Source organism: Megascapheus bottae, chromosome 5 (genome assembly GCF_031878675.1).
Source record: "Megascapheus bottae isolate mThoBot1 chromosome 5, mThoBot2.hap1, whole genome shotgun sequence".
NCBI classification, from domain to species: Eukaryota; Metazoa; Chordata; class Mammalia; order Rodentia; family Geomyidae; genus Megascapheus; species Megascapheus bottae.
Genome location: NC_143513.1, coordinates 80,515,785 through 80,543,621, shown reverse-complemented (window position 1 = coordinate 80,543,621; position 27,837 = coordinate 80,515,785). Strand labels below are relative to the sequence as shown.

Here is a 27,837-nt window from a genome sequence, read left to right as displayed (position 1 = left end):
GCTATACCTCTACTTTCAGCACTTTGGGGGTTAATATGGATGAGATGTGTGGACTCTCTTGCCTGGGCTGGCTTTGAACCACAAGATCTTCAGACCTCAAGTCAACACTGCGCAGAAGAGCTACTACTCTCACAAGAGTACATCAAAAGCAGTATCTTCCTAGGGTGTCTGAACCTCAGGAAAAGAAAACCCTACAGATTCATGTCTAAAGTGCAGATTTCTATGCAAGCTAAACCATGCTTGAGAACACTGCCACTGAATCAAGACAAAGATCTCTTCAGTAACTAAGCAGCAATGCTTCTAAACTGTATTACTCAGTGATAAAACCCCATGCTCCCTGTAAAACGAGGACCCTCTGCTATGGCAAAATCCTCCATGGCTCATACAGCCCTCAGAGAAGCTGTACATTTTCCTAGAAAGACATTTATGTGAGACTGCTTGACCTTCAGCCCCCGACTTCCCAGTTCACCATACCCATACACTGGTGCCATGTAGCTATTCAAATACCCTGCGGCATCTCTCCATTCATTCACTGGGTGCAGGCTTGGTGAGTGGCTGTGTAGCAGAGATTCAGACAGAGAGAACAGTTTGAGAGATGATACATAAATGACCCAGTCTATGGTATTTTGCTATAGCCGTCCAAACTGTCAAAGACAGGGAGTTAACCAAGAGATTAACCATTTGTTAACCTAGAGGCCATACGTGAGAAAGAACAGAATTCTATCCATGTAGGAATATTTTCTCCCCTCAGTTTGGCCCAGTGGATTCTAGCATTTTGATTTATTTTGTAATTTACATATATATTTGCTTCATTAACTCTTGGGATTGACTAAAAAGAGATGGATTTTTAGTTAAATGTTGTTTTTAGGTAGGCCCAGTGGCTCATGCCTGTAATCCTAGCTACTCAGGAGGCTGAGATCTGAGGATCATGGTTCAAAGTCGGCACTGAAGTCAATGAGACTCTTATCTCCAATTAACCATCAGAAAACTGGAAGTGGTGCTGTGGCTCAAGGGGTAGGGCAGTATCCTTGAGATGAAGGCTCAGGGACAGCGCCCAGGTCCTGTGTTCAAGTCCCATGACTAACAACAACAACAACAGGAAAAAGTTCTTTTTAATCTATTTATTTATTTTCCTGGAACAGGCTGACAGGCTCTTTCTCCCTAACTGAAACTTGAAACTGAAAACTTGAGTTCTAATAATGAGGCTGAGAGATTGGAACATAAAACATTCCTGTGATAAAAGATGAAGTATTTTAATTAAATATTAAGGAATGAGTGCTAACAAAGAAGCTTTGTTCATCACATTCTTTGGTTGTCTTATCAGAGCTTGGTGGGTGAGATTTCACACAGAAGAATATAACAAAAAATCCCCACTAATGTAGGAGAGACCCATCTCTAAGGGCAAAAAAACAGTAAGAACAACAACAAAACAAAGATTCTCCTATTTCCTAAAAGGTATGTATGCTCTCTGAAAACTGAACACTACCTACCAGGTGTGACAGGGAGAAGAGTCAGTTGTGCTCACATAATTGAGCTTTTCTCATCAATGATTTTTAAGATTGAGAAGGTTATTTTAATTCTGTCACAAGTCTAAGGAAATTTTCTGTGGTAATCATGGAAATGTACCATTAGATCTCCTATGGAGAGCAATTGATTGACAATACCCTTTAAAAATACATGACATTATATCCCATATTAAAAGTCACATTCTAGGGTTGGTGGACTGCTAGAAGAATTTGGGCTACTGGATATTTGCATCATGGTGGTTTAAAACGCGCTTATAGTAAAGAGATAGAATGAGCACTCCATGCAGAGAGCTCATGTATACATATTAGAAGAAACAGTCATAATGCAAAATGTGATGTTCATATGAAAACGAGCATTTCTCTAGCACTAGGAATTCTAGATAAAAGAAATCATAACTCAAGAGCCATCTTAAGCTTGTTCTAACTATGTACTCAGTTTGTCAAAGCTTCAGGAAACTCTTGGTGAATATTTTGCTGTCATTTCACAAAAGCACATGCTTATCATTTTCCCCAAGTCAGAAGACATGTGGCTGGAGTAGGTGTGGGAACTGATGAGAAAGCACAGTTAAACCATCAGATTGTGTCTGGAAGGGATTTGGAGGTGCTCTACCTCTCTCATAATTAACCACACCCGCGGTGTGCTGATGTGCAAAAGATGGCAGCAAGCCACAAAGCGAGAAACTGTGAACTTAATGTTGTTGTTGTTTTTTTAATTGGCAAGATTTCCTTTCTCACCATTCTTTTAATAAGTCTTCATGTAGACATGCGTCTTAATCCCTAATAAAAAATAATTCAAATGCTACTGTACTAATACATGCATGCATGTACATGCGCATACATTATGTATAAAACATCTCAAGTGGGGAGATCTAAATCTTTTATGTCATGACATGCTTTATCTGACCACTCTAATTACTGCAAATTTGACACCCCATTTTCCTCAACTTCAAAGCATACTGACCATGAGATACAAAAACATGAGTATTAATAATGAATGGAATAATGTGATGCTAGCGATGGTGATGGGGCCGAGGCCATCATCTGGGTTTCTGGGATCACTGCTGGGTGACTCCCTCTTGAGAGAACCGTCCAGAATGGCCTCGATCTATGGTGTCTGTGCTGAGAACCTAGGGAGTTAAGTTTTAGGCATTGTAGCTGGTCGAATAGTATTTCTCTCATTGTCTAACTTCACATCTATGAGGAACTTGAGTGTGATCCCACTTGGAAACAGGGTCTTGGCATGTGCCAGTAAAGTGAGGATCAAGATGAGATGCTGAAATTGAGTTAGTCTCTTCTAACTCAAGGAGTATTTCCTTATAAGACACAGAAACAGACACACAACACAGAGTGAGGAAGGCCTGGTGAAGACGGAGGAGGCAGGAACTGGCGCTTCAACACCACCAAGTATTGCCAGGAGCCTGAAGAATAAATGTGGCCACACATGGAATTTGGAAGCAGGATTTTTCAGACGTTACAGGGTGATTTCCTGACATCCTGGGACCATGGCTTTGTAAGGAAAACTGGAGAGATCTGAGGGCTTGCCACACCAGTCCCTGAGCTGCTTTAGGCCCTTGCAGGGTCCCCACTATGAAGAAGCATCTCCAAGCAGAGGGCCTCTTATCCCAGCCTTCAAAAACTTGAGCTGAATAAACCTCTATTCTTTTAAAATTTGTGTGTGCGTGTGTGCGTGTGTGCGTGTGTGTGTGTGTGTGTGTGTGTGTGTGTTTTAGTTATAGCAGCAGAAAATGGATTGAGACTGCTTGCCCAACATTGGTAGCTTTGAAAAAAGAAAGATTTCTATTATTAGGATCCAACAATTAGTTTTAAATGTGTGTTTATATTACACTACTGTTGGATATGGACCTATTGTGTGCCCTTGATTGAATTACTTCATTTTCACTATTCATAATGCTCTTTTTATTTTTAAAACACATATCGGAGAGAAATGTCATGAGCATAAATCCTTGCAACTGAGCATAAATGAAGAACTAAATGTCTTAATTAAATTAAACCTTTTAAGATTCCCATATTCCCCTTCTTATTTTTGACTCACAAAGTCTCCATGTCCACAGAATAGTATATTTGCCTCTCACCTCTCAGTATTTGTAGATCTTTTTACATTTAACTGTGTCTCCTGGGCTTTCTAGGACATAGTGCTCTATATGAAGCTTTGGGTCAATTTTTTTTGTTTTGCCAGTCCTGGGGTTTGAATTCAAGGCCTGGGCACTGTCCTTGGGCTTTCTCAAAGCTAGAGCTCTACCACTTGAGCCATAGCACTACTTCCTGCCTTTTCTATGTATGTGGTACTGAGGAATAGATGTATGATAGACAAGCACTGTACCACTAGGCCAAACTCCCGGCCTCAATCATTTTTTTCTAATATTCATCAGATGAAGCCTTTCATTCACCAAGCAATCCCCATGGAGAAAGACCTTTGTTGGTTCATTCTCTGCATCTATCCATTCATCTCTTGGGACGCTGCTAGGCAGAATATATGGGTCTTCCAGAAGAAGTGATTTTCACTCTCTCCTATCTAATTAGGAATTGAATTCTAAATTCCTTGCATGTATCTGGATCTTCAGCCTATGAAAAGCCTCGAACATAGTTGATTCTTAGTCTGTGTGGTTATAACCAAGTTCCACAAATGGTATGATTTATCAGGAAATGATTTATCAGCCCACAATTAGGCCACACGAAGCTTCCCTTCCTCAAGCTAGGACATTAGTGATATGAATTTTAGGTGATAACTCAAATATTTGCATGGTGACAAGTATGTTTGCCATTCATCAATGATCAACTCTTCTCTGTGTTTTAATTATTTCTGAATGAGTTGAATTGTTTTTGTGTGTGTGCTGGTTCTGGGACTAGAACTCAGAGCCTGGATGCTGGCTGTGAGCTTTTTTGTTCAAGGCTTGTGCTCTACTACTTGTGTAACAGTTCTACTTCTGACTCTTTTTTTGTGTGACTAATTGGATTATTTATTGGATGAAGCGGATTATTATTGGATTAATTATACACTTTTGTCTCATAGACTTTCCTGCCTAGGCTGGCTTCAAACCATGATCCTCAGATCTCAGCCTCCTGAGGTGCTAGGATTACAGGCGTGAGCCACGGGGATCCAGTCTGAATGAGGTTAATTTGATAAAGACAATAATGGTTGCTTTCAGTAATTTACATTATAGCTGAATTCATCTAGTTTTATCACACTGACTGTTCCAAGGGCTATTAGTCTTTTTGTATAACCTTACAACTGTCATTATTGAGAATTTACTGTGCCAATCATTGTTTTAAGCTCTTTGCATACATTTGTCTCATTTTCTTCCCATAACAACCTTTTTGTGCTAAATATAATTATCTCTATTTTACACATGAGGAAGTTGAAGCTGAATGAAGCTAAATAACTTGCCCAGTGTCACGATGCTAGTAAGTGGAGGATTTGAGCTTAGGTCTCTCCACCCCTGAGTGTTGTGTTCTCAGCCAATGTTTCTAACATTTCCTCACTAGAAAAGTCTTCCCTAGACACCTTCAAAACAGAATCCTGAGCTACAATCTGGAGAATCTGAACGGAAGATTTTTCAGGGTACATAGCTCATCTTGTTCAGGAAAGGGATACAGCAAAACCCCCAGGTGAGGCGGTATACACGTGTTTGGTTCCAGGGATGGTAGTAGCCTCCATCTTTTTTGTTCTGTCAGGGTTTCAGGGTTCTGCAGAGCTGTTTGAGCTGAAGGCAAGGAGAATGAAAGGTGTGGTGTGGAGTTCTAGAGTCATGGGATGGGATGCCTGGGAGGCGTGGGGAGAGGAGAGCATATGTGCTGAGTGTGCAGAAGTTGCTGGAAGGAGAGAGGCCACTTTCTGTGCTAGGCAAGGCCGGGCATTCTAGTGATTCCTGATACCAAGCTTAGGGTTCAATCCACTGCGTAGTTCTTACTTGACAAATGCCGCTCTGGTGAGGATGAGGTGAAACATTGTACATAGCTTAACAAAGAATGCATTGTAGGTCTCCATTTTTACTTAGTGTCTACCCACCTGACACCTCCAGGGCAAGACAGCGCCATGGCCTAGAGACCCTAACACATCTGAGAAATGTATCAGTAGGCAGTTTTGTCATGTTTGAGCATATCCAAGTTCTTGTTTACAAACTTATATGGGAATTGGTGGTCAATCCACTGAGGTAGCCTTGATGCAATCGGTAGATGTATAATGACACCATTCAAGGTGAGAGGGGACACTTTTGCCGTATATTTGTTTTAATTATAGTACTGGGGCTTGAAGGTAGAGCCTCATACTTTCACTGAACGTTTTTGCTCAAGGCTGGTGCCCTACTACTTGAACCATACTTCCACTTGGGGCTTTGGCTGGTTAACTTGAGGTAAGCGTTGCATGAATTCATCTGTCTAGGTTGGCTTGGACTTTGATCCTCAGAACTCAGCTTCCCGAGGAGCTAGGATTACAGGTGTGAGCCACTGGTGCCCAACTTAGTAAACTTTTTACAGGAACAGAGAGAGGATATTCTGACACAACCATGAAGACCAGCGGGTGGTAAATTGGTAAATCATGTAGCCTGCTTGTTTATTCTCAAGTCTTAGGTACTGGGCTTCATTGTATATGTTATTCTTTGATGTGATGGGCAATAAAGTGGACTTGTTTATACCAGCATCATCACAAGCAGGTGAATCACATTTAAGATGGCCATGATATCATTGGGCAATTGGAAGGTTTCAGTTCCAGTATAATTTTCAAGAGCTTCTCACCTTCTGCCCTGATTGATCAGCTCACTCCACTAGGGCCTTGTACGACACCTGTCATACACAGAGTCTGCTATTGACGTGGAGGTGTTTTATGCTGAATGACTGCACATTGGTTCAAAGTATGAGTTGGCTTGTTACTTTCTGCTGTGCAGGCTTGACCTAGTATAGTATTTTAAGAGGTGATCCAAATTAAAACAAAGATTGAAAGAGGATGGAACCGATCAGTAAGCTTCTAAACTGGCCCAGGCATGTTATTACAAGAGCGGAGCCCATAGACAAAAACGGAACCGCTGAGCATAAAATATACCAGATCTGAGGTGAGGATGTGCTTCTCTGCCCCGCTGATCTGCTGGTACCAAGAGAATCCCACAGGACAGCTGATGAAAGGCTGTGATAGTCAGCTCAGGTACTTTCTAGGTACTTTGCCATTGTTTTGTGACAGTGTTGTCCCCAGGGTTAAATCTAACCCGTTTCCACTCTCAACATGAATCCTTTCTTTGTTCAGGAAGGTCAGGGCAGGCAGACACAGACCTACATGTGAGAGACACGTCCAGGTTGGTGTCTGGCTCTTCAGGGGGACCCATGCCAACTGGGGTTTGGTCACCACAGGCAAAGGCTGAGGTCATTCTCTCTCCTCAAGCACAGGTTGAGGCTATGGCATTGTTACTGTATGTACTGTCTCAAGTCATGATCTCACTTCCTGCTTCCTCTAGACACAAGCAGTAGAAGCCAAGCAAACTGTCTATTCTGTAGACAAAATAAATTTTGGTGTACTAACCGGTCTATCATGCCGGAATATCTGGTGCATGTTTGAATATGTAAATTTGAAGAATTCAGATGAACTATCTCTCTTTAAAATCCATAAATAAAGCCTGGGGAGGCAGTTCACACCTGTAATCCTGGCTACTCAGGAGGCTGAGAACTGAGGATCACAGTTCAAAGCCAGCCTGGGCACTAAAGTCCATGAGACTTATCTCCAATTAACCACTAGAAAAGTCAAAGTGGCACTGTGGCTCCAGTAGAAGGGCAGTAGCCTTGAGCTGAAGAGCTCAGGGACTGTGCCCAGGCCCAGAGTTCAAGCCCCATGACTGACAAAAAAAATCCATAAATAAAGAGTAACTTATCTGAAGAAATAAGATATATTTGAGTATCTTCCCAGCTATAATGCTTGGGCTCTAGTTTCTTTCCACAGTGTTGATTACTAGATATGGACTTATTTACTAAAATGATATACTAAACTTTCTTTCTTTCTTTTTTCTTTTTTTTTTTTTACTTTTTTTGGCACATGACTACTGAGTCAAACCTTCAGCCCCTCCCTCACTTTTGTGTGCAGGTTATTTTTTCACACAGCCTTTCACTTCCTGGCCAGGCACATGGCTGACCTGCAGGCTGCCTACTTTGGGCTTTCCCTTGCAGCTATGATGACTGGTGCATGCAATCATGCCTGGCTTTTTCACTAATATAGAATCTTGTAAACTTTTCCCCTGGTCTCAAGTTTCCATGTAGTCAAGATGACAAGGAAGCAAAAATATTACACAAAGCTATGGGTAAAGGATTTTGAAAACTTTTTTTGACCAGCCAGGTCTTGAACTAACTATGTCAGCTGGCAAGTGGCTAATGTCACAGGCACGAGGTATATCACTACTCAGGCTTCCCTTTTTTGTTTTGGATGGAGAAATGGGGTATTTGGAGGCAACTTAGTATTTTTAGGCCAATTAGAAGAGAGTAAGCCAAGCACCTCAAGAAATGGGGGTCATCCAGGGTAATCCCAGTTTTTTAAAATTGTTTTTGAGCTTACTATACTATTTTCTCAGGATCATTCACGGAAGGCCAGAACAGACGACTTGCAGTGCACAGTTCTCATTTTCATTAGCCAACAGGCCTTTAAGCTCGTCTTAATTTGAATCCAATTCAGTAAGATAAAATTAAATCCTAAAGGTCTAAATACCATAAAACAAAATTGATTAGGATAATCTACTAGAACTGAATTAAAGAATATTAAAGAATTAGTCATAGGTATTACAGGAAAGATTGTTGAGTCCTCCCATTCTCTCCTTTGAACAGAGGAGACATGGGTAGAATTTCAATGGAAACAGGACATTTCTTCATCAAAAACCAAGTAACCCTAAGGCTACGGGCATATTGAAGGTGTTAAGTGTCTGCCTTGTGAATGGAGAGTCCTGCGTTCAAATAAAGCCAAATAATAACAACCGCAAAACCAAGGAGTTCTTGCACAGTCTGGCTTTTCTATTCAGACTTAGGGACTGGAAGAGATTCTTAATGATCTCTTAATCTAACTGTTCTTCCTCTTCTCCCACATAGCAGCTTGGAGATACTAATTTACTTTAGATTTATTCAAGGATAAAATATGTGGGTAAGACTTTGGAGTTCTTCTTCTTCTTAGTTTGGAAGTAGAAATGGATATCCATTCCAAACAGCCAACAGTAGATGGCTCATGCCTATAACCTTAGCAACCAAAAGTCTGATATTGAAGGATCATGATTCTAAGTCAGCCTGTTAAAAAAAAGTCAATTGGAGGAATGGTTCAAGTGGAATAGCACCAGTTTTAGGTAAAAAAGCCAAGTGAGGTTGTGTGGCCTTGAGTTCAGCTGGCACAAAATATAACAATAACAATAATAAACAATTTTAAAAGCAATGTATTATGCCAGTGGACAAATGTAAGTTCAAATGGACTATTTCCTAGGTGCAATGCGTACATTCTATGTATTTTGTGTTATGACTGATTTTAAAGAAGTGATAAAACTCTCCTGTAATGTTTACAGTGTTTGGTATGTATCATTTCATCCTTTCGATAAGACTGCTGCTCTAGGATTGTCAGTCAATTCCATGAACAGATTTATATTTAAAGTTTTCTTCACTCATGTCCCCAAGTTTCCAAGGCTGGCATGTAGGTAAGGTGTACAAAGGGGTTTTATGCAAGTAGGTATCATAAAATAGGTGAACTAGAACACGGTTTTAATTATGCCAGAGTGAGGTAGCTTATAGCTCACAGCTTAGCCCTCCAACAATAGGTTTGAAGTATTGACTAATTGTAATTTTGTCAATAATAACCTTGAGACACAAATAAACAAAAGCAGATCTCTGACAACCAGGGGGGTTCATCTAATCTAGATTAAACAATGGGTTCTATGAATTTAACATTTCATGTGTATCTTCATTTAAAATTGACAAAGTTAAAAACTTAGCTGATGGATATTTTAAAATAAATGCTTAATTTGAAGATAATCATTGGATTCAAGGGAGCTTTCAAGGTACAGAGGAATAAATGCTTCCATTCAGTTAGAATGAAAGTAATGTGCAGAAATCTGGCTGAGGTTAAAAATAACTGTGCGTATAAATCAAATGATTTCTCTTCTCTTGGATCCCTGGAACAAGCATTGTCTGATGAAGTTTTCTGCCATTTATCAAGACACGTCTTGCTGCACTGCCTCCATGTTCATCTACAATGCTTTTGTGGTCATTTAACCGTTCATACTCATTTAATGGACACTTTGGAGCCCCTGTGTGGCAGACAAGGCTTGGCTCTAGAATACAGACATCTGACTGAGGAGCTCAGCAGTTGCTGGGGACAAGTATGATAACAATTCAATTAGAAAAAAAAAACCAAAGAGATGAATGCACAGTAAATAGTTTATCTGGTCTTTGTCCCAATTTCCTGGCACTGAACGTGGAAACCCTTGGAGGTTGAGTGCAAGTATGTGGCCAAATGCATCAGCCAGCCAGGTATGTATAATGGAATCCCAGTAAAAACCATGGGACAGCTGAACCTCCAGCGGCCTGACCTGGTTAGTCATGCACACTGATATATCAGGAGAGAGATGTGTCCTCACTCTGAGGAAGGGAATAGGGGAGTTCTGTATTCAGACTTTCAGACCTTGCCCTATATCTCTCTTCACTGGGTGAGGCCTGATTTGTGGTCTTCATAATGCATGTATCATACCCATGGGTTCACTTAGCTATTCTGACTTGAAGAGATGGTGGGAATCCCTAATACATCCATTATCCCCTTACAGTGGGGGGAAATGCCCAGTGTCCATAGCCCAGGAAAGCCTATGCTCCAGCTGCAAAAATAGCAAATCCATGCCCAGTGGACAATGTTAAGTATCCAGTGGCCTTTGGCAGGGAGAAAAGTCCTCATTCCCACTGGATATTTGAGTGAACAACTTAAAAGTAGAGACAAATGACTTTGGCTCAGGGATTGAGGGGTTTCGGTCTGAAGTGAGCCAGATCCACTGCTTTGAGCCTGGGGCATCCTGGGAAAAGAGGGTGAGGCAGAGGCTGCTGCCTCATGGTGGCCAGGAAGGAAAGAGAAAAAGAAGAAGCAGTCTAGGACAAGACATATCTCCCTTGGGTACCAGCTACCTACTTCCTCCAATTTGGTTCCACCTTCTACCTTTCCCAGTAATGCATGTCATCATTGTATTATGAATCCATCAAGGGACTAGGCCATAGATTAGGCAGAGATTCTCTTTCCATCAGCCAACAGCCAGACTCCTAATTTCATATTCAGGACCAAACACCCAATTTGTGGTTAGCTGGTTAGAGCTGTGAGTGGTTGTAGCTGGTATCTGAAGTAAAGGCAGCAGTCTGATGAAAGGTAATCTACTATGCACTTAGGAGATGCTTTTAGACAGTGGAGAAGCTCTATGAAAAAAATACCATGGAATTCTGTTCAGAACACCAGAAGGATAGCGATGAGGTGTGGGTGGCTGTGGGTGCTGGTTGGGCAGGGAAGACCTCTCACAGAAGAGGTAACATCAGATCTGAGACCTTCAAGAGGAGGAGCCAGCTCAGATAAAGCCTGGAGAGAATGTTCCAAGTTAAAAAAAAATCACTAATAAAAGCTCCTGAGATGTCTTTGATCCATTTGGAGTTAATTCTCATGCAGGGTGACAAAGAAGGATCCAGCTTTAGTTTTTTCCAGGTGCTTAACTAGTTCTGCCAGCACCACTTGTTGAAGAGGCTGTATTTCTTCCATTCTATTTTTTTGGCTCCCTTATCAAAGATTAGGTAGCCATAGGTCTGTGGGTTAATATCTGAGTCCTCAGTTCTATTCCATTGGTCTTCAGGCCTGTTCTTGTGCCAGTACCAAGCTGTTTTAGTCACTATAGCTCTGTAATAGAGTCTAAAGTTTGGTATTGAAATTCTTCTTGCACTGCTCTTTCTGCTAAGAAGTATTTTTGCTATACGGGGTCTTTTATTAACTTTACAAGAAAGAATAAGAGATATACTAGGTCTCCTTGGCACAGGTTGAAACTTTATTAATAAGGACCAAGAAACACAACAAATCAGAGAAAGGCTGGATAAGTGGGACTGCATTAAACTGCAGAGCTTCTGTATGGCAAACGACATAGCTAGCAAATTAACTAGAAAGCCTACAGAATGGGAGAAGATCTTCACTAGCCATACAACAGACAAAGGCCTCATATCTAAAATATATCAACAGCTCAAAAAATTGAATCACTCCAAAACTAATCTCCAAGAAACAACCATCCCATTAAAAGATGGGCCAAAGACTTAAAGAGAGTCTTCTCTAAAGAAGAAATAAGAATGGCCAATAGACACATGAAGAAATGCTCGACATCTCTGGACATAAAAGAAATGCAAATCAAAACAACTCTAAGATTCCACCTCACTCCAGTTAGAATGGCCATGATCAAGAAATCTAATAACAACAGATGCTGGAGGGGATGTGGCCAGGAGGGATCACTACTACACTGCTCGTGGGAGTGCAAACTCATTCAACCACTATGGAAAGCAGTATGGCAGTTCCTCAAAAGACTAAACATAGAGCTCCCCTATGACCCAGCAATTCCACTATTTGGCATTTACCCAATCATCCAGAAACAAGGACATACTAAAGCCACTAGCACAAAGATGTTCATTGCAGCACTATTTACCATAGCAAAGATATGGAATCAACCTAGATGTCCCTCAGTTGATGAGTAGATCAACAAAATGTGGTATTTATGCAAAATGGAATTCTATGCTGCTGTCAGAAAGAATGACATTGCCCCATTTGTTAGGAAATGGAAAGACTTAGAAAAAAATCATATTAAGTGAAGTAAGCCAGACTCAAAGGAACATAAGCTCAATGGTTTCCCTCATTTGTCATAATTAGCAGAAACCTTGGGCTCTCTCAGCAGAGATTTACAATAGAACAAAACCTAGATATATAAAGATGCTAAACAAAAGGATCTCCAGGATATAGAAACAAAAACTGGGCCGGGAGTTTGGCCTAGTGGTAGAGTGCTTGCCTAGCATGCATGAAGACCCGGGTTCGATTCCTCGGTACCACATACTTAGAAAAAGCCAGAAGTGGTGCTGAGGCTCAAGTGGTAGAGTTCTAGCCTTGAGAAAAATCCAAGGACAGTGCTCAGGCCCTGAGCTCAAGCCCAGGACTGGCAAAAAAACAAAAAAACAAACAAACCCATATAATGAGTGATTGTTGTCCTTAATGCATTATGTTATCTCTCATCACTTTTGCTGTCCCTTGATTATCTCATATTGTTAGAGTATTTCACCTGGTTATCTGATATATTGGATATATGTGTATTTGGTTATTTGAAGTCAGATAGGGCAGGGGGGAAAACAAGATGAGGGGCGGTGGTGTGGGGAGGGAAATGAGACATGAGAATGGGTATCAATGTTTGTGAAGTAATGCACCAGAAGGTGCATACTGGTGAATAGAATGTAACTCTTCTATTAATTACAATAAAACATATATGGAAAAAAAGAAAAAAAAGTCCCTGAGATGGCAAAGAGCACAGCATGATGCAGTTGGTAGAATACTGTAGTTGGTGGTGGGAGCAGCTTGTGAAAGGGGGTGGTTGCATTTTGGTAGCAGATGGATCCAAGTGCTGGTGGCCCATGCCTACAACCCTCATTAGTCAGGAGGCTGAGCTCTGAGGACTATGCTTTGAAACTAATCTGGATAGGAAGACCACGAGACTCTTATCTCTGAAAAACTTACCCCAAAAAGCCAGAAGTGGAATTGCTAGCCTCAAGCAACAGAAACTCAGGGTTAGTGTCCAGGGCCTAAGTTCAAGCCCTTGGGGTTACACACACACACACACACACACACACACACACACACACACACAAAATATTAACTACCTAGATTAGAGAGTAAGGAGTAGCAAACTATGAGCCTCAGGACAAATTTAGTCTGCCATCTGCTTCTACAATGAAACTACTGGAACCCTGCCACACCCATTAGCTTACATGTTGCCTAGGGCAGCTTTTGAGTGACAGAGCTGAGTAGTTGTCCAGGAGACTAGAGGTCTCCCAAGCCTACAATATTTCCTATTGATTCTTCCAGGAAGGGTGTTTGCTGACCAGGCCCAGCTCAAAATCTACATTTCAATAACCTCTCAGGTGATTTCTAAGAACTCTAATGTGTGTCCTGTAAGATCACCAAACTTTACACTCATACTCTCACCACACACCCAAACTCCCATGTTCACCTCCCATGCTTTGTCAAATGAGTCGTCTTCACTAGCATGGAAACTGTTACAGGATGGCATTTTCTCCTCCAGCCTTTATTTAGATCCAAGTTAGTTCTATAAGTGGATCCCCTGGAAAATGAGGACCTGTTTCACTTAATGGTTTCCCAACTTCAGCTGATCAAGTCTCAGTCTGTTTTGGAGGTATTGGGAGAAATTTGGAGAGTTCTATGCAGGAACCCAACATTGAGGATTGGATTTAGGCTAACTTCCCTTTGGTTGTTGATGATGCTGTCACTTCTGCCAGGAGCCAAGTTCAGGAAGGGACAGGTGCAGGGGAGAGTACAGGACAGCAGCCTTGATAGATCTACAGAATATCAGTCCCTCTCACAACATCTCCTCATATTCCACAGAAGGTGATTTCTCTAAGTACAGGCAGTATTCAAAAGGATGGATAAGGAAGCCAGACACACACAGAAATCCCATAGAACTCCAACTTCCAATTGGAATTCAGATTGAAATGCATTTCAGTAGGGAATTTGCATCTGAAATTGAGTAGCCAAATGATCTTAAGAACTTATTCCTGGGCCAGAAGTGTGGCCTAGTGGTAAGAGTGATTGCCTAGCATGCATAAAGCCCTGGGTTCGAATCCCCATGTACCACTTACACAGAAAAGGCTGAAAGTGGCGTTGCGGTTTAAGTAGTTAGAGCACTGGCCTTGAGCTTTCTCAAAGGTTCAAACCCCAGGGCTGGCAAAAAACAAACAAAACTTTATTATCTCCAGGAAACTTTCCATCTCTTCCAGTTGTTTTAAGGCACTATAGTGGGAAAAACGAAAGAGAAGGCTCCCTTCTATTTATTTATTTTTCTTTATATATAATTTTATTGTAATTAATAGAAGGGTTACATGATATTTGCCAGATAGGAGGTGCATTAATTCACATACATTGATACCCTTTCACATGTCTTGATCCCCATTTCCCTCCCCCCTACCCCATCCCTCATCTTGTTTTACCCCCTTCCCTATCCAATTTCAAATAACCAAATACAAATATATCCAATATATCAGGTAACAAAGTGGGATACTGTAACCATATGAGATAACCAAAGGACAGCAAAAGAGATGAGAGATAACATAGTACATTAAGGACAACAATCTTTCATTATATGGCTTTTGTTTCTATATCCTAGAGGTTCTTTCATTTAGCATCATACTATATGGCCTTATGTATCAGGGTTTCGCTCTATTGCAAATCTCTGCTTGGAGAGCCCAAGGTTTCTACTGATTATGACAAATGAGGGAAACCATTGAGCCTAAGTTCCTTTGAGTCTGGCTTACTTCACTTAATATGATTTTTTCTAAGTCTTTCCATTTCCTAACAAATGGGGCGATGCCTTCTTTCTGACAGCAGCATAGAATTCCTTTTTGCATAAATACCACATCTTGATCTACTCATCAATTGAGGGACATCTAGGTTAATTCCATATCTTTGCTATGGTAAATAGTGCTGCAATGAACATCTTTGTGCTAGTGGCTTTAGTATGTCCTTGTTTCTGGATGATTGGGTAAATGCCAAATAGTGGAATTGCTGGGTCATAGGGGAGCTCTATGTTTAGTCTTTTGAGGAACTGCCATACTGCTTTCCATAGTGGTTGAATGAGTTTGCACTCCCACGAGCAGTGTAGTAGTGATCCTTCCTGGCCACATCCCCTCCAGCATTTGTTGTTATTAGATTTCTTGATCATGGCCATTCTCACTGGAGTGAGGTGGAATCTTAGAGTTGTTTTGATTTGCATTTCTTTTATGTCCAGAGATGTCGAGCATTTCTTCATGTGTCTATTGGCCATTCTTATTTCTTCTTCAGAGAAGACTCTCTTTAAGTCTTTGGCCCATCTTTTAATGGGATGGTTGTTTCTTTGGAGATTAGTTTTGGAGTGATTCAATTTTTTGAGCTGTTGATATATTTTAGATAGGAGGCCTTTGTCTGTTGTATGGTTAGTGAAGATCTTCTCCCACTCGGTAGGCTTCCTAATTAATTTGCTAGCTATGTCCTTTGCCAGACAGAAGCTCTGCAGTTTAATGCAGTCCCACTTATCCAGCCTTTCTCTGATTTGTTGTGATTCTTGGCTCCCTTCTATTTAAAAAAGCCACTGCCTTTGTAATTGGAGCTGACCTGAGATGTACCCACAGCTCAGTCTTTCCACTGGAACAAGCCTAGGTTGTGATAGAGGCATCACCATTTTTTTCTTTCTTTTTTATGATAAATGTGTTTAATTATCTATTTAGGTGTTTAAGGCCTTGCACTAAGTTTTTACAAGCTGATGAACACTGAAAAATATAGAACTATAACCGTACATTCCCAGACCATATAAATATATGGTTGAACTAACATTAAAACACATGATCATTTTATCAATTACAGAAGATAAATTATCAAGTATCCAAACACTAAGTTACATACCTCAGAAGGCTTATAAAATATTAGATAACTGCTCAATTTCATTAGCAGAAACCCACTTTTATTTTTTGCGAGAGAGTCTGGGAAGAGAAAGGAGAAAAATCATAATTCAAAAACTAATGTGGAGCCAGGTGCAGTGGCTCACACCAGTAATCCTAGCTACTCTGGAGGCTGAGATCTGAAGATCAAGGTTCAAAGCCAGCCCAGGCACAAAAGGACCTAGACTCTTATCTCAAATTTACTTCTAGATAATGGGAAATTGGAGCTTGGCTCAAGGGTAGGGCAGTAGCCTTGAACTGAAGAGCTCAGGGATGGTGCCCAGGCTGAGATCAAGCCCCACAACGCAAAAAAAAAAGCTGGTAAACAACTATTGAGTATGGAAAAACACAATATCAGAATTTTATGATTAAGAATTTTAGCTAAAACAAAGCATCTATACCTTCAAAAATATTTATGAAATGAAAGAGCCTACCCTACATGCTCTGCACAAGACAAAAACAACACTTTACTAAAAATATTAAATAACTTCTTCCTATTCTTTTTGAAGGTCCTCCCTGTTAAATTGCACCTCAGGGTGCATACATTAAAATAACTATAAGGCTTTTTTTGTCTGGAGACATTATTAAAGACATGCATCATCAACTTTTTCTGCTTGTTCTGAACAGGATTGGTTTCCTCAGTTAGTAACCCATGGAAGTAGCAGTAGAGACTGAGACTTACTATGAAGAATAAGATAGAGGTCAATAGTGTCTACACATCACATCAGGCTCTCCCCTCTCTTATTTCACTCAGTACCTTCTGAATTCTATTATTAACCTCCAAATTCTAGAACCTGTAAAAGGAAAAAGCAGCCATTACTGCTGAGCTCACAGTAAGTTATAGTCAGAAGGCCTGATGAGATATTATGGTACCATTCAGCAGTTGATAATCAGGGACCCATGTCTAAGCTTTCTCTTGTGTGTCAGTAAGGATTTGACCCTAGGTATGTGTCAAATTATCTGTCCACATATGTGTCATAGACTAGCTGTGAGACCTTGATCCAGTCATTTAATGTCCAGAGCTCCAGTTCCCTCATCTGTCTACATTGGTTGATCTCTGAGAAGCTTCGTCCCTAGGAATGGAAAATGAAGAGTTCTTTGTTCTCATTTGAGTTGTACTTGATATCTATCTATCTATCTATCTATCTATCTATCTATCTATCTATCCATCTATCTGCATATATCTAACAAACTATATCATCTATCTGCCTGCCTGTCCATGAAAAGAAGCAAAGAAAGGAGAAAAGTTAGGGGCATGTTCTCAGCATGATAGTTAGTTATTGATAGTGATCCAATTTAATCCAGACCAATATGACACAAAAGTCATATGGGGTAAAAACAATCTCAAGCAAATGGAATGTATGAAGTGACAAGGGCTGGAGAAGAAATGGGGAGAAGGTGAATCTCTGTGCTGGTAATACCATAGGCTGCCTTTACCCAATGATGCATTCTTCAAGATTCTCCATTCATACTTCAGAATGCATCAGTCTAGTGGGACTGTCAAGTATGAAGTTGCCATGGTGCAGCATTCTGCTATGAGGCCTGGGGACAGGTAGGCTGGCTGTACCTGGTGGAGTCTGGCCAGACAGGCAACATGAAAAGAATCCTAGGCACATGGGAATCCAACTAGCCAGAAACATTTCTGAGTATTGCTCAAAAGAAGGAGGTTATCTTAAACTAAGGTCTCTTTCTTAGCAAATGAAACCTTTTTTCCTTCCTTTCTTACTCTAATCCTAACATCTCCTCTGGTGGATTTGAAAATCTTTTGGAAAGATTTGGAAAAGCAGCATATGAACCCAGGTATCATCTTGTTTCTCTTGGTAGAGGACTGGCAGGTTCTCGTCCTGGTAAAATTACTGTAGTTACAAGAGCACAGCCTTTCTAGTACTCTGGCACATAGGATTTTGTTCCCAAAGAACAAATGTCCACTGTCATTTGGATTCAACTCTGTCACCATCTTCCTCTGTTTCCCTCCCTCCTTTGTCTATGTCCCTGATTCTCCTGATCTGGATATGCTGTCTGGCTTTCCTTTTCTTTGCTTCTGAGTCAACTCTATAGCTCTAAGAAACTTAAATTAAATCTTAAACTTCCAGTGTATGACTCAGGTGTCCTGACTGTCAGTTCTCACAGCCAGGGCAAGTTTCTGTCATTGATACAGCACATTTTCCTAAATTGTTTCTACTTACATTTACCCAAAATGCTAGCTTTTGCACCATACTCACTCCTAATTAATTGTTTAAAGTCTATATCCCTAGAGGCGAGATGGTAAATCTTTACTTCATGTGGTGGAAAACAAAACAATTATCCAGCAAATACTAAATTCCTACAATTAATTATAGCTTGTATATACAGTACAAATAAGAGTTCCACATTCAAAAAAATGGAAATCTTCTATTCTGTGAAAATGTAGCAGCCATATCCAAGAAGGATCACATATTTAAGTTTGAACACAATATCTATTCAAGTATTGGCTTTCCTTTTCATCTTCTATTCAGCGCTTCTGTTTCTTCTCCTATGAGTTCTTGTGATTTAACAGAGGGATTTGTAATTCCTCTGCACTTTTTATCTTAGCAAACCATCCATCACCAGCCACACTTGCAGTTTCATTTAGATTAGAGGTTCCCATTTGGATGTATTTGGGGAAAAATGTCAGAGCATATGCATTTCATAGCGCTCTATGGGAAATGTAACAGCTCTGAGTGGAACCCACTGATTTTCTTTAGCATTTTGATTATATGGGTCTATGAGTTCAGATGAATCAAAGTGAAAACGAAACTCAGCAGGCATGATGAAATCAACCAAGTCCACTGAAATGGTTGGGCAGAGCCCACAAAAATGATTTCATTCTCTGAAACTAAGAGATAGAACTGAGGCCTAATTGAAGAGACATCTGAGAGCATCCATCATTCAGCTTCTCAACTGGAGAAAGACATTGCTCAACAATGGAATTCGATTTTCTAAATGGTAGTTCGCAATAGGCTTCAGTGAACAACACAAAATAAGTTAATCTCTATAAAAGCTAGGATAAATGTATTACAGTATGTTTTAAATTATATGAGGTTAACTTACCCTCCCACAGCATTTATGCTAACTGATATGGTAAGTGAGCCTTGTGATACAACCCAAGAATATTTCTAAGACATTTTATTTTTTTTAATTTTTTTTCTAAGACATTTTAATCAAGCACTGATAGAGGGGAAAGAATAGAGTTTGGAAAACCATGCTCACTTTGATTTTTTCTAGTCTCTGCTCTATCTTTCCTCTGGGAGCCTGAGTGGTCAGAAATGCATTGTGCATATGCCATTTTCAAAGAAGAATTGTGTTCATTTGTACTACAGAGATGCTAATATTTGCTGTCCTCACCTCACATGCGGCTGTGAGTACCTATATGTGAAGCCAGAACACTTCAGCATTCCTGTACCCATTCCAGAACATTCGGAAATAAGCACAGGTCTACAAGAGATGAATACTGCTTACTGCTTGGACAAGTCCTGTTCTCTGATGCCTGGGGAAAGGGGAAATCTCCCCCCCCCCCACACCACACACATAAGCGTTTCATACAATTGCAATTAAATAGTGACTTCACTTTTCTTTTTCTTATACAGCAGGTAAAATGAGCTTCTCAAGCTATAGTGCCACAGCTATATGGATATTGAGGGATGATAGATAGGATGAGACAACAGGGAAAGGAAAAGTAATTTTAAAACAGCTTGCAAAAGCCAGATTCAGCCAGGTGCCAGTGGTGCGCATCTATCATCCTAGCTACTCAGGAGGCTGAGATCTGAGGACTGCAGCTTGAAGTCAGCACAAGAAGGAAAGTCTGAGGCTCTTATCGCCACTAAAATAATCAGAAAAGGCCAGAAGGGGCACTGTGGTTCAAGGGCAGAGTGCTAGCCTTGAGCACAAAGAGGCTCAGGGACAGTACCCAGGCCGATTTCAAGACTAGGACTAGGAAAAAAAAATCAGATTCGGGAATTAAGACAATCAGAAAGGAAAGCTGAAAAACCACTAAAAATAGCAAGTATTTCTTCCATCATTCTTCACTGGTTTTAGATTTTAAATCCTTTTCATTCTCCTTGGGTGGGTAAGGGATCATAAGATACAGGGCACATCTCATAAATAAACTGCTAAACATGAAAACATTTTGTTTCCATGTTTTGAGTAGTAATAATAAGATCAAGATCCAATTTCTCCCTGCTCAAATGGCAGCAAAACCAACAATTTAACAACATAACGTTGAAGGTTTTCTAGGTGACAAGACCAACTGTTCAACTGGACAGCTCAGACTGTGTTCTCTTGGCTCAGAAAAGTATAACTATATCTTTAGTAAGAGCCACTATTTTGAGTCCCTCTGCTCCCCTCACCTCAGGCAAGGGCCGTCTTCTTTGTGGTTTCTACTTTCCCATGCTTTAGTCCTGTGTTGCTAAATATTTGCTGCCCTTCCTCCTTGTGTGAATACATCTCTTTTGTGACTTCCACCATTCACCAGGGAGTCAGGAAGATAAGCCTCTGGCCTTGTTAGAGATCCATTCCTTCCTTCCTGGGTCAGGGGATAAGTCCATGGTGTACCACACACAGAGAAGCACTTGAATGTATGTCATGCATGTATCAAGATGATGATGTTTCTAGCAACAGCAGGCTTGCATGGACATGCAAATGAATATTAACCACTATACTTCCCCTCATTTCTCTTTTCAAGAATAAAGTCCACCCGAAATGCACCTTTTATTGCTCCTTTCTTGAACATCCGTCGCAATACTTTCATATCAGAAAACCTAATATTAAATTGTGCTTTTCTAATATTTTTTCATGTGTGTTTCTCAAACATGATTTGGACTTCCTTCGTTTTATTTCCCAGAGTACCTAGCAGAGTGATAGATCAAAAATAGACCCTCCCTGATAAATTCTTCCTGAGGAATTTTATATTGATTCTAAAAAGTTAACAATATATCCCAACATATACTAATTAATATTATTTGGGCCCTATCTTTAAAGGATTACATCTTAATAAAAGTTTGCAGAAGTGAGATTTTTGTAAGTAAATTACGGGATCCTTTCTGTAAGTCACAGTTCAGTTCAGAATTAGAATTGATAAGCCAGTTATGTTTTATTACATGTTAATGAGTAATTGTGACATACCAAAATTGATTTTCATTCTACAACACACAAGATCCTAATTGTACAGAACACTGTAGCCCATCTCTCAGCATATTTGTTACAATATGCATGTTGATTATTAGTTTATGTCCATATTCTTTCCGAAGCAGTTAGGATTAAGGTTGCTGCTGATGGGAAAGATGGAGTATTACTATTCAATAAATGCATGGCTGATATCCTTTGATCAGTTTTACAGGTGGTGTTTTCATCCTCCCACTGTCGGAAAGGAAATCTGTACAAACCCCACCTTTCTTCTGTATTTTGTTCCTTCATTGCAGACAGCCTCAATTTATTCAATTTGTAAACAGTTAGCATGCATGATTACTTGGCTGGGGGCAACTCTTTGGGCTGCTGCAGTTACTTATCAAGTTGGTCAAATTCTCCCTTGATTTACAGAAGTAGTAAAAAGATTCCATCTCACACAATGCTTTTCTAGGAGACATTCAAATCCAAGCCCTAAAAGTCTTTATGAGTTCCCAGGGGGGAGGCACTGTGACTCATGGGGCGTTCTCAGTCCCACAGAGAAGAAAATGGAGAGGCTTGCCTGAGGTCTCTGGGAGAGCCAGTTATTCAGGGAGTGGAAATCTAGGTCTCCCAACGCCTGACAAACAAGCACAGGAAGCACAGAACTCCCAGAAGAGTTGCCTGAGTCACCCGTGCAGAAGGGAGAGGGGAGAAACGAGGCCTAAGATGCTCATTGCAGAATCCCCACGGCCACCTCTCACTGCTTCCATCCCCGAGGGGCCCCAGACAACATAAAATCCTAATGGTGCCCTTAATTAGGTGGGGCCATCACTCCTCCCTCCCTCCCCTCCCCTGTCCACCCTGGCTGCCCCCAGTGGCTCTCTGTGGTTGCCAACACCTACAAGCAAAGAAGCAGTTATTGGAAACCCATCTTTGGCTTTTAAGGGACCATCAAGCTTTGATGATGATGAAGTTGATAGCAATAATGTTCAACTTTATATGGCCATAATCCAAGTTTACAATGATACATTAAACCATAATGCTACTATTTATATCGCCATAAAACACAGTTTATGGCGATATAAATAGTCACGCTAATGGCATTAGAGGCAGCACTCAGTGGAATCCCAGCTGTTGACTGGTGCGTGGATGCTATTAGCATGGCTATTTATATTAGCATAAACCTAGGTAGTCAAAACTGGTGACACAGGAACGCACAAGGAAGACGGATGGCCACATTTTGTGTTTGAATCTTGGCTCCTGGTTCAGAGAGTTGGGGCTCACTGCCCTCTTGCAGGAATAAAGTCTACCTAGCTCTCCACTGGACTCTGTCTGCTTGGGTCACAGTGTGCCATTTCTACAAGAGAAACCAGTGCCAATCTGATCTGCTCCTTACATCTCTTCACACATTGTTCCAATCAGAGAAGAAAGTGCAAGCCACAGCTGTAGGCCAAACTTACTGTCTCCTTGGCAGCGCAGGGGACCCACACTCAGTTTGGCTTCTGAGCCTTGCCGGTCTGTGTCTCCAACCACCACCTGGCTCACTGGCAGGTGATCTTTGTACGTTAAGAAGCCAGCATCCTTCCTCCTGCATCAGAGGGAAAGATAGAAAAGGGCAATGAGGCCTCGTCCAAACCCAGCATTTTCTGATCATTCTCATACCACTGATGCCATTTCAGTAACTTCAGAAATGGAGTGTCCACGCCCCTTCTCCGGGATCTCACCACGTGTGGCTTAGAAGCAACTCTGTCATATCCCTCTTCAGAAACACAACAGACAATAAGATTTCCTGAATCCATAACCAATACATGCCGTACTATTTTAGGTTCAGCGTAACCAAAGCATAGGCTCCAAACGCCAAATGCACACACAGAGGTAACAGACAAAACCATCGAATAATAGATGAAAAAAATCATCTGAATAATAGATGGAAAACAAACAAACAACTGCATGCAAACACCTATGTCTCCTTAATTGCTTGAAACCCCTCCTTCAGGGGTTTTGTTCCTTGCTGTGTGTCAGTTAAACCACAGCCAGCTTCTATTTCCTGATCCCTTCTTAAAACAGTTTAGGGAAATTTCCAACATAAATAAGTGCTCAGTAAGTACTGACTTCTATCTAGAATGAGGAGTGGAGCTGGGATTCAAGCCCAGTTTGGTTTTCCTTCCAGACTTCATACTCTTTAACCTATATCTATCTTGTTTCAAGTCTCCCAACCCCATAAATGAAGGAATAGAATAAAGCTAATTACAAAGTATGGCTAAGAGCACAGAAACCTGGGCTCTGGGTGAGTTATATGCTTTGTGGTAGCTTTGAATTCATGTCAGTTTTGCCTTAGTAGAACATCACCTAACCCCCCCTACCCCCTACCCCCCCCCCTCGCCTCATTTCCTGCTATGGTGGCCAGCAGGGAAGCCCCTTTCTTAGGCAGCTGGATGGGTGGGAGACATAAAGCCCATATGATTGATTTTTTTATGTCTTTTGGTTGGGGAAATAAAAAAAAAAAGCTAACCTTTGATGACATGCAGTTGATATGAAATTCATTGCTGGCATTCTTGTACAGTTGTACTGAAATACAGCCATGTTTTAAACATATTTTTTAGGGCTGCATGTTACAATGCAGAGAGGAGTATTTATAGCAGAAATGATGTGGCCCTCGAACTTGAAAAAAATAGTTTGTTAACTCGCATTCGAACTCATTCATCCGTTTTCCTTTAGAAGTGGATTGAGCGGAGGTTCTCAGTTATGGTGTGCAAAGGTTATCTAACTCAAGTCTCCAATGTCGAGGGGGCAAAGAATAGGGACTAGAATACACATAGAAAAATGGGGGAAAAACAATGCATACATCGATTTGCTTGAGGTATCAGTGAACACTTAGATTTAATTATAATTAACTTTTTGATTCACCCTTTTCAGTTGCTTGCTAGTAGTCATGTGTAAGCTTTGGTGTAATAGGTATTTATTATGTAGAAAGAGTGGCTATTACATGAAGTGCATTGTCATTGCTAAATCAAAGCTCCGGCATCTGTTAGCTAGCATGGGTAGTTTTATAAATGCAAGATCTATGAGTGTGAGGTGAGGGTCTCCATGGAATGCTGTAATGAAATGAATGATGATCATTAAAATCTAAAGGGTTCAGTGAATATTTTTGCCAGTCTTGGGGCTTGAACTCAGGGCCTGGGCACTGTCCTTGGGCTTTCAAAAGTAGTGCTTTACCATTTGAGCCATAGCACCACTTCCAGCCTTTTCTGTGTATGTGGTACCAAGGAATCGAGCACAGCACTTCATGCATGCTAGGCAAACACTCTACCACTAGTCCATGCTCCCAGCCCTCAATGAATTTTTTTTTCCTCAATGAATTTTTATACAAGTATAAGCCCCAGGTGGTGGTTTATTCATACATCTTCAACACCCTAGAATACCATTTCCCCCCTACTTGTTGTAAGTATCACTAAAGGTAATTATCATTTAATTCAATATATTCATATACTTCAGGTATTTGAAAAAAAGGTTGTGCTAGCTTTAATTTTTTTTAAAGTATCAGTACATAATGACCAATGACATGGCCCTGTTGTCATTTGGGTTGTCTTTAGTGTGTAGCTATTGTGAATAAAGATTCTATGATCAAGTGTATAAAGGTCTCACATATCACCACTCCCTTATGCGAGGCTTTTACCACCAAGTCGGGAATGCTGGGCTCTAAACTGTGTTTGGCTTTAGTGGATAGTTTCAAGCAGTTTTCCCCAAGATTTTGTACCCAGTTACATGTCCACAAGCAGTGTCGGAGGATTCAGGATGCTTTGAGTCCTTAGTACCTGGTTCATTTACCATGAATAGCAAAGTCACTGCCTTATAATCAATCCTGGATCAAGATAAGAGTATTTTAAGAAACAAAAGTTTGTTACTCTTCCAATCATATGCCACTTTATTGCTCAAAGTGGTAGGTAAGTAACCATATAGGAAATATCACATCTATATACTTTAAGATCTTAGAAATGTGGTTTTTAAATCTTTAAAATAATCCTATAAATACAGGCTTTTAGCACGGCTCTGAACCTTTTAGGTGTTTAATTATTTTGTAAGAGAAATAAGTTCACATCAAAGACGATAGAAGTTTACAGGCTCGCTAGATTCTCAAGAATCTTAAAGAGGATGTCTGAAGGTTCTTTATCAGCCTGGACTTCATCATATGCTGATCTTAAAATAGCAAACCATCAACAGCAAAAAATAATGTTTACAAGACACATCTTATTAGCACTTTCATTATTCATGTACAATTTTATGTCTGTCTTACTGACAGCAAGAATGAGAATTAGAGAATCTATTTCGGTCACTATCACATATATAGTTGAGCCAAATTTGATAGCCTAAATTTAAATCTGGATTATCAAGATCCTGTTCTAGGACTTTCTATTAAAAAAAGGAAAAGACTAAGCACTCCCAATACCATTATGTTCATAAAAATCTGTTCATTTTTTTTTTATAGATACAGGGAAACAAAAAGTCATGAAAGCCAAAGAGGACTCCTGGATGCTCAGAGGTTGAGATCTGAGGATCTGGGTTTAAAGCCCGCCCAGGTACTAAAGTCTTTATTTACAACTAATCAGCAAAAAGCCTGAAGTAGAAGTGTGGCTAAAGTAGTAAGGCCCTACCTTTGAGCAGACATAAAAGCTAAGCAAGAGGTCAAGGCCCTGAGTTCAAGCCTCAGTGCCAGAAAAGATAATCAAAAGGGGGGTAAATAGGAATGTGAAGGGGTAAAAGAAGAGAAAACAAGAACGAATAATAGATGGGGTGAAAACAATCGCACATTACACACATATATGGAAATGTTGGAATTAAATCCTTTATTTGGTACAATTCATATATATTAATAGTAGATGAAAGAAGAAAAATGCTTATAGTTAGTCTGAAATGTTGAAGTTACATGTATATCATATGCTCAGAGGTATCTGTTTTACTTAACACTGGCCCCTGGAAATACCCACTGCCCAAATCAACCACCATTTTAAGTAGTATAGCAAAGCTTTTACAGAGTGCAGGTCAGCTTGTTGTCTGACACTATGACATTCCTTACCAAGCCAGAAAACAAAGTGTTCACCTGAGACAACTAGAAAAATATTACTTTAGAAGTCAAATTTACAGGTGGAGACAGATGCACCTGCAACTCAGGAAGAGTGGTACTTCACATTCATGGAGTGGTGGTAACATTATCGACAAGCACCCAGTTTCTAAGGTGACTTCAAAACCCAGTATGGAGCTCCTCAGAAATACCCATGAGCTGTCCATCGTAGGACACTGTATGCTTTGCTGTTTTACATGCAAAGCATGTTGGAAGTTATGATCCTAGAGAAGGGGATTAATCTAATGTAGGGAGATATTCAGGAACTATTTATCATGTTATCATCATAAGCTAATTATATCTGGACTTGGATATTTGAAAGATCCTATCATGCATTTCAAATAAGCAGTGAATTCAGACTCTTGCCCCATCTGCCACCGTTACTAAAGTAACACTTGCTTCTCTGATTCATAGGCTATGTGCAGCTTCAGTAGTGTTTTCTTGGCGATTGTCTGCCTCTGCCTTTCTTCTCTCTTGCTGAGAAAGCAAACAAGCCTCTAGGCATTTGAGTCTTGCCCTTGGCTCAGTGTAAAAAAAAAAAGTCAAATCACAAAACCCAAATTCCTAGAAAAATAAACATCTGAGATTTCTACTATTGTGAAACTCTTCTTCTATCAGATGTTATGAAAGTTGTTGAATAAGGAATCTGTCCCATAACTGTCACAGAGAGAAAGGGGTTTCTTTGGGAAGATTTTAGGAGAATTTGGATGCCCTCAGGATGGTCACATGTTTCCATTCATGACCTTCAAGGCAACTGTGCTAGAAAGTTCTGACCAAATTCAGGAAGTCAAAGATCTCGATCTGGAAATGTGAGATAAACAAATGGATATTCGAAATTATTAATACGTAGGGAAAGTAATTTAAACCACACTGAGATAACTACTTTACATCAACCATTACAGCCAATTAAGTGTGGATGGGGGATCTGAAGAAACCTGAACCAGGTCATACTGAACTAGGACAGTGGATAGTTTTCCTTCTCTTCCTTTCCTCCCTATCTCCTTTCTTCCCTCCCTCTCTTCCTCCTTTCTTTCTTTCCTTCCTTCTTTCTTGTAAGGAAATGTCTTGTGTTTTAATCCTGGAAGGATGGCAACTTTGAAAAGACTGTTTCTTTCCTTTACTGTCTTATTCTCTTTTCTGCCTACAAAGTCAAGCTCCTCTGCTCACCTATTGCTCTACACATTTTATTTCATTGAATAAGAAAATGAGCTATCTAATTCTAGAATCAACAACAAAACCCAATAAAGTCTGTAATTCCATTAGTGTGTGTGTGTGTGTGTGTGTGTGTGTGTGTGTGTGTGTGTGCGTGTGCGTGTGTGTGTGTGCTGTTAGTGGGGCTTGAACTCATGGCCTGAGTGC

General features: G+C 40.4%; 1 protein-coding gene across 1 annotated transcript in view; it reads right to left on the bottom strand.

The window, feature by feature from the left end:
• The window catches only part of Cntnap2 (contactin associated protein 2), a 1,438,942-nt gene that overhangs the window by 139,380 nt on the left and 1,271,725 nt on the right, over positions 1-27,837 (bottom strand). The window contains exon 15 of the mRNA XM_090332259.1: positions 22,820-22,947. Coding sequence (XP_090188385.1) covers positions 22,820-22,947 — 128 coding nt within the window. The remainder of the gene's footprint in view (positions 1-22,819; positions 22,948-27,837) is intronic.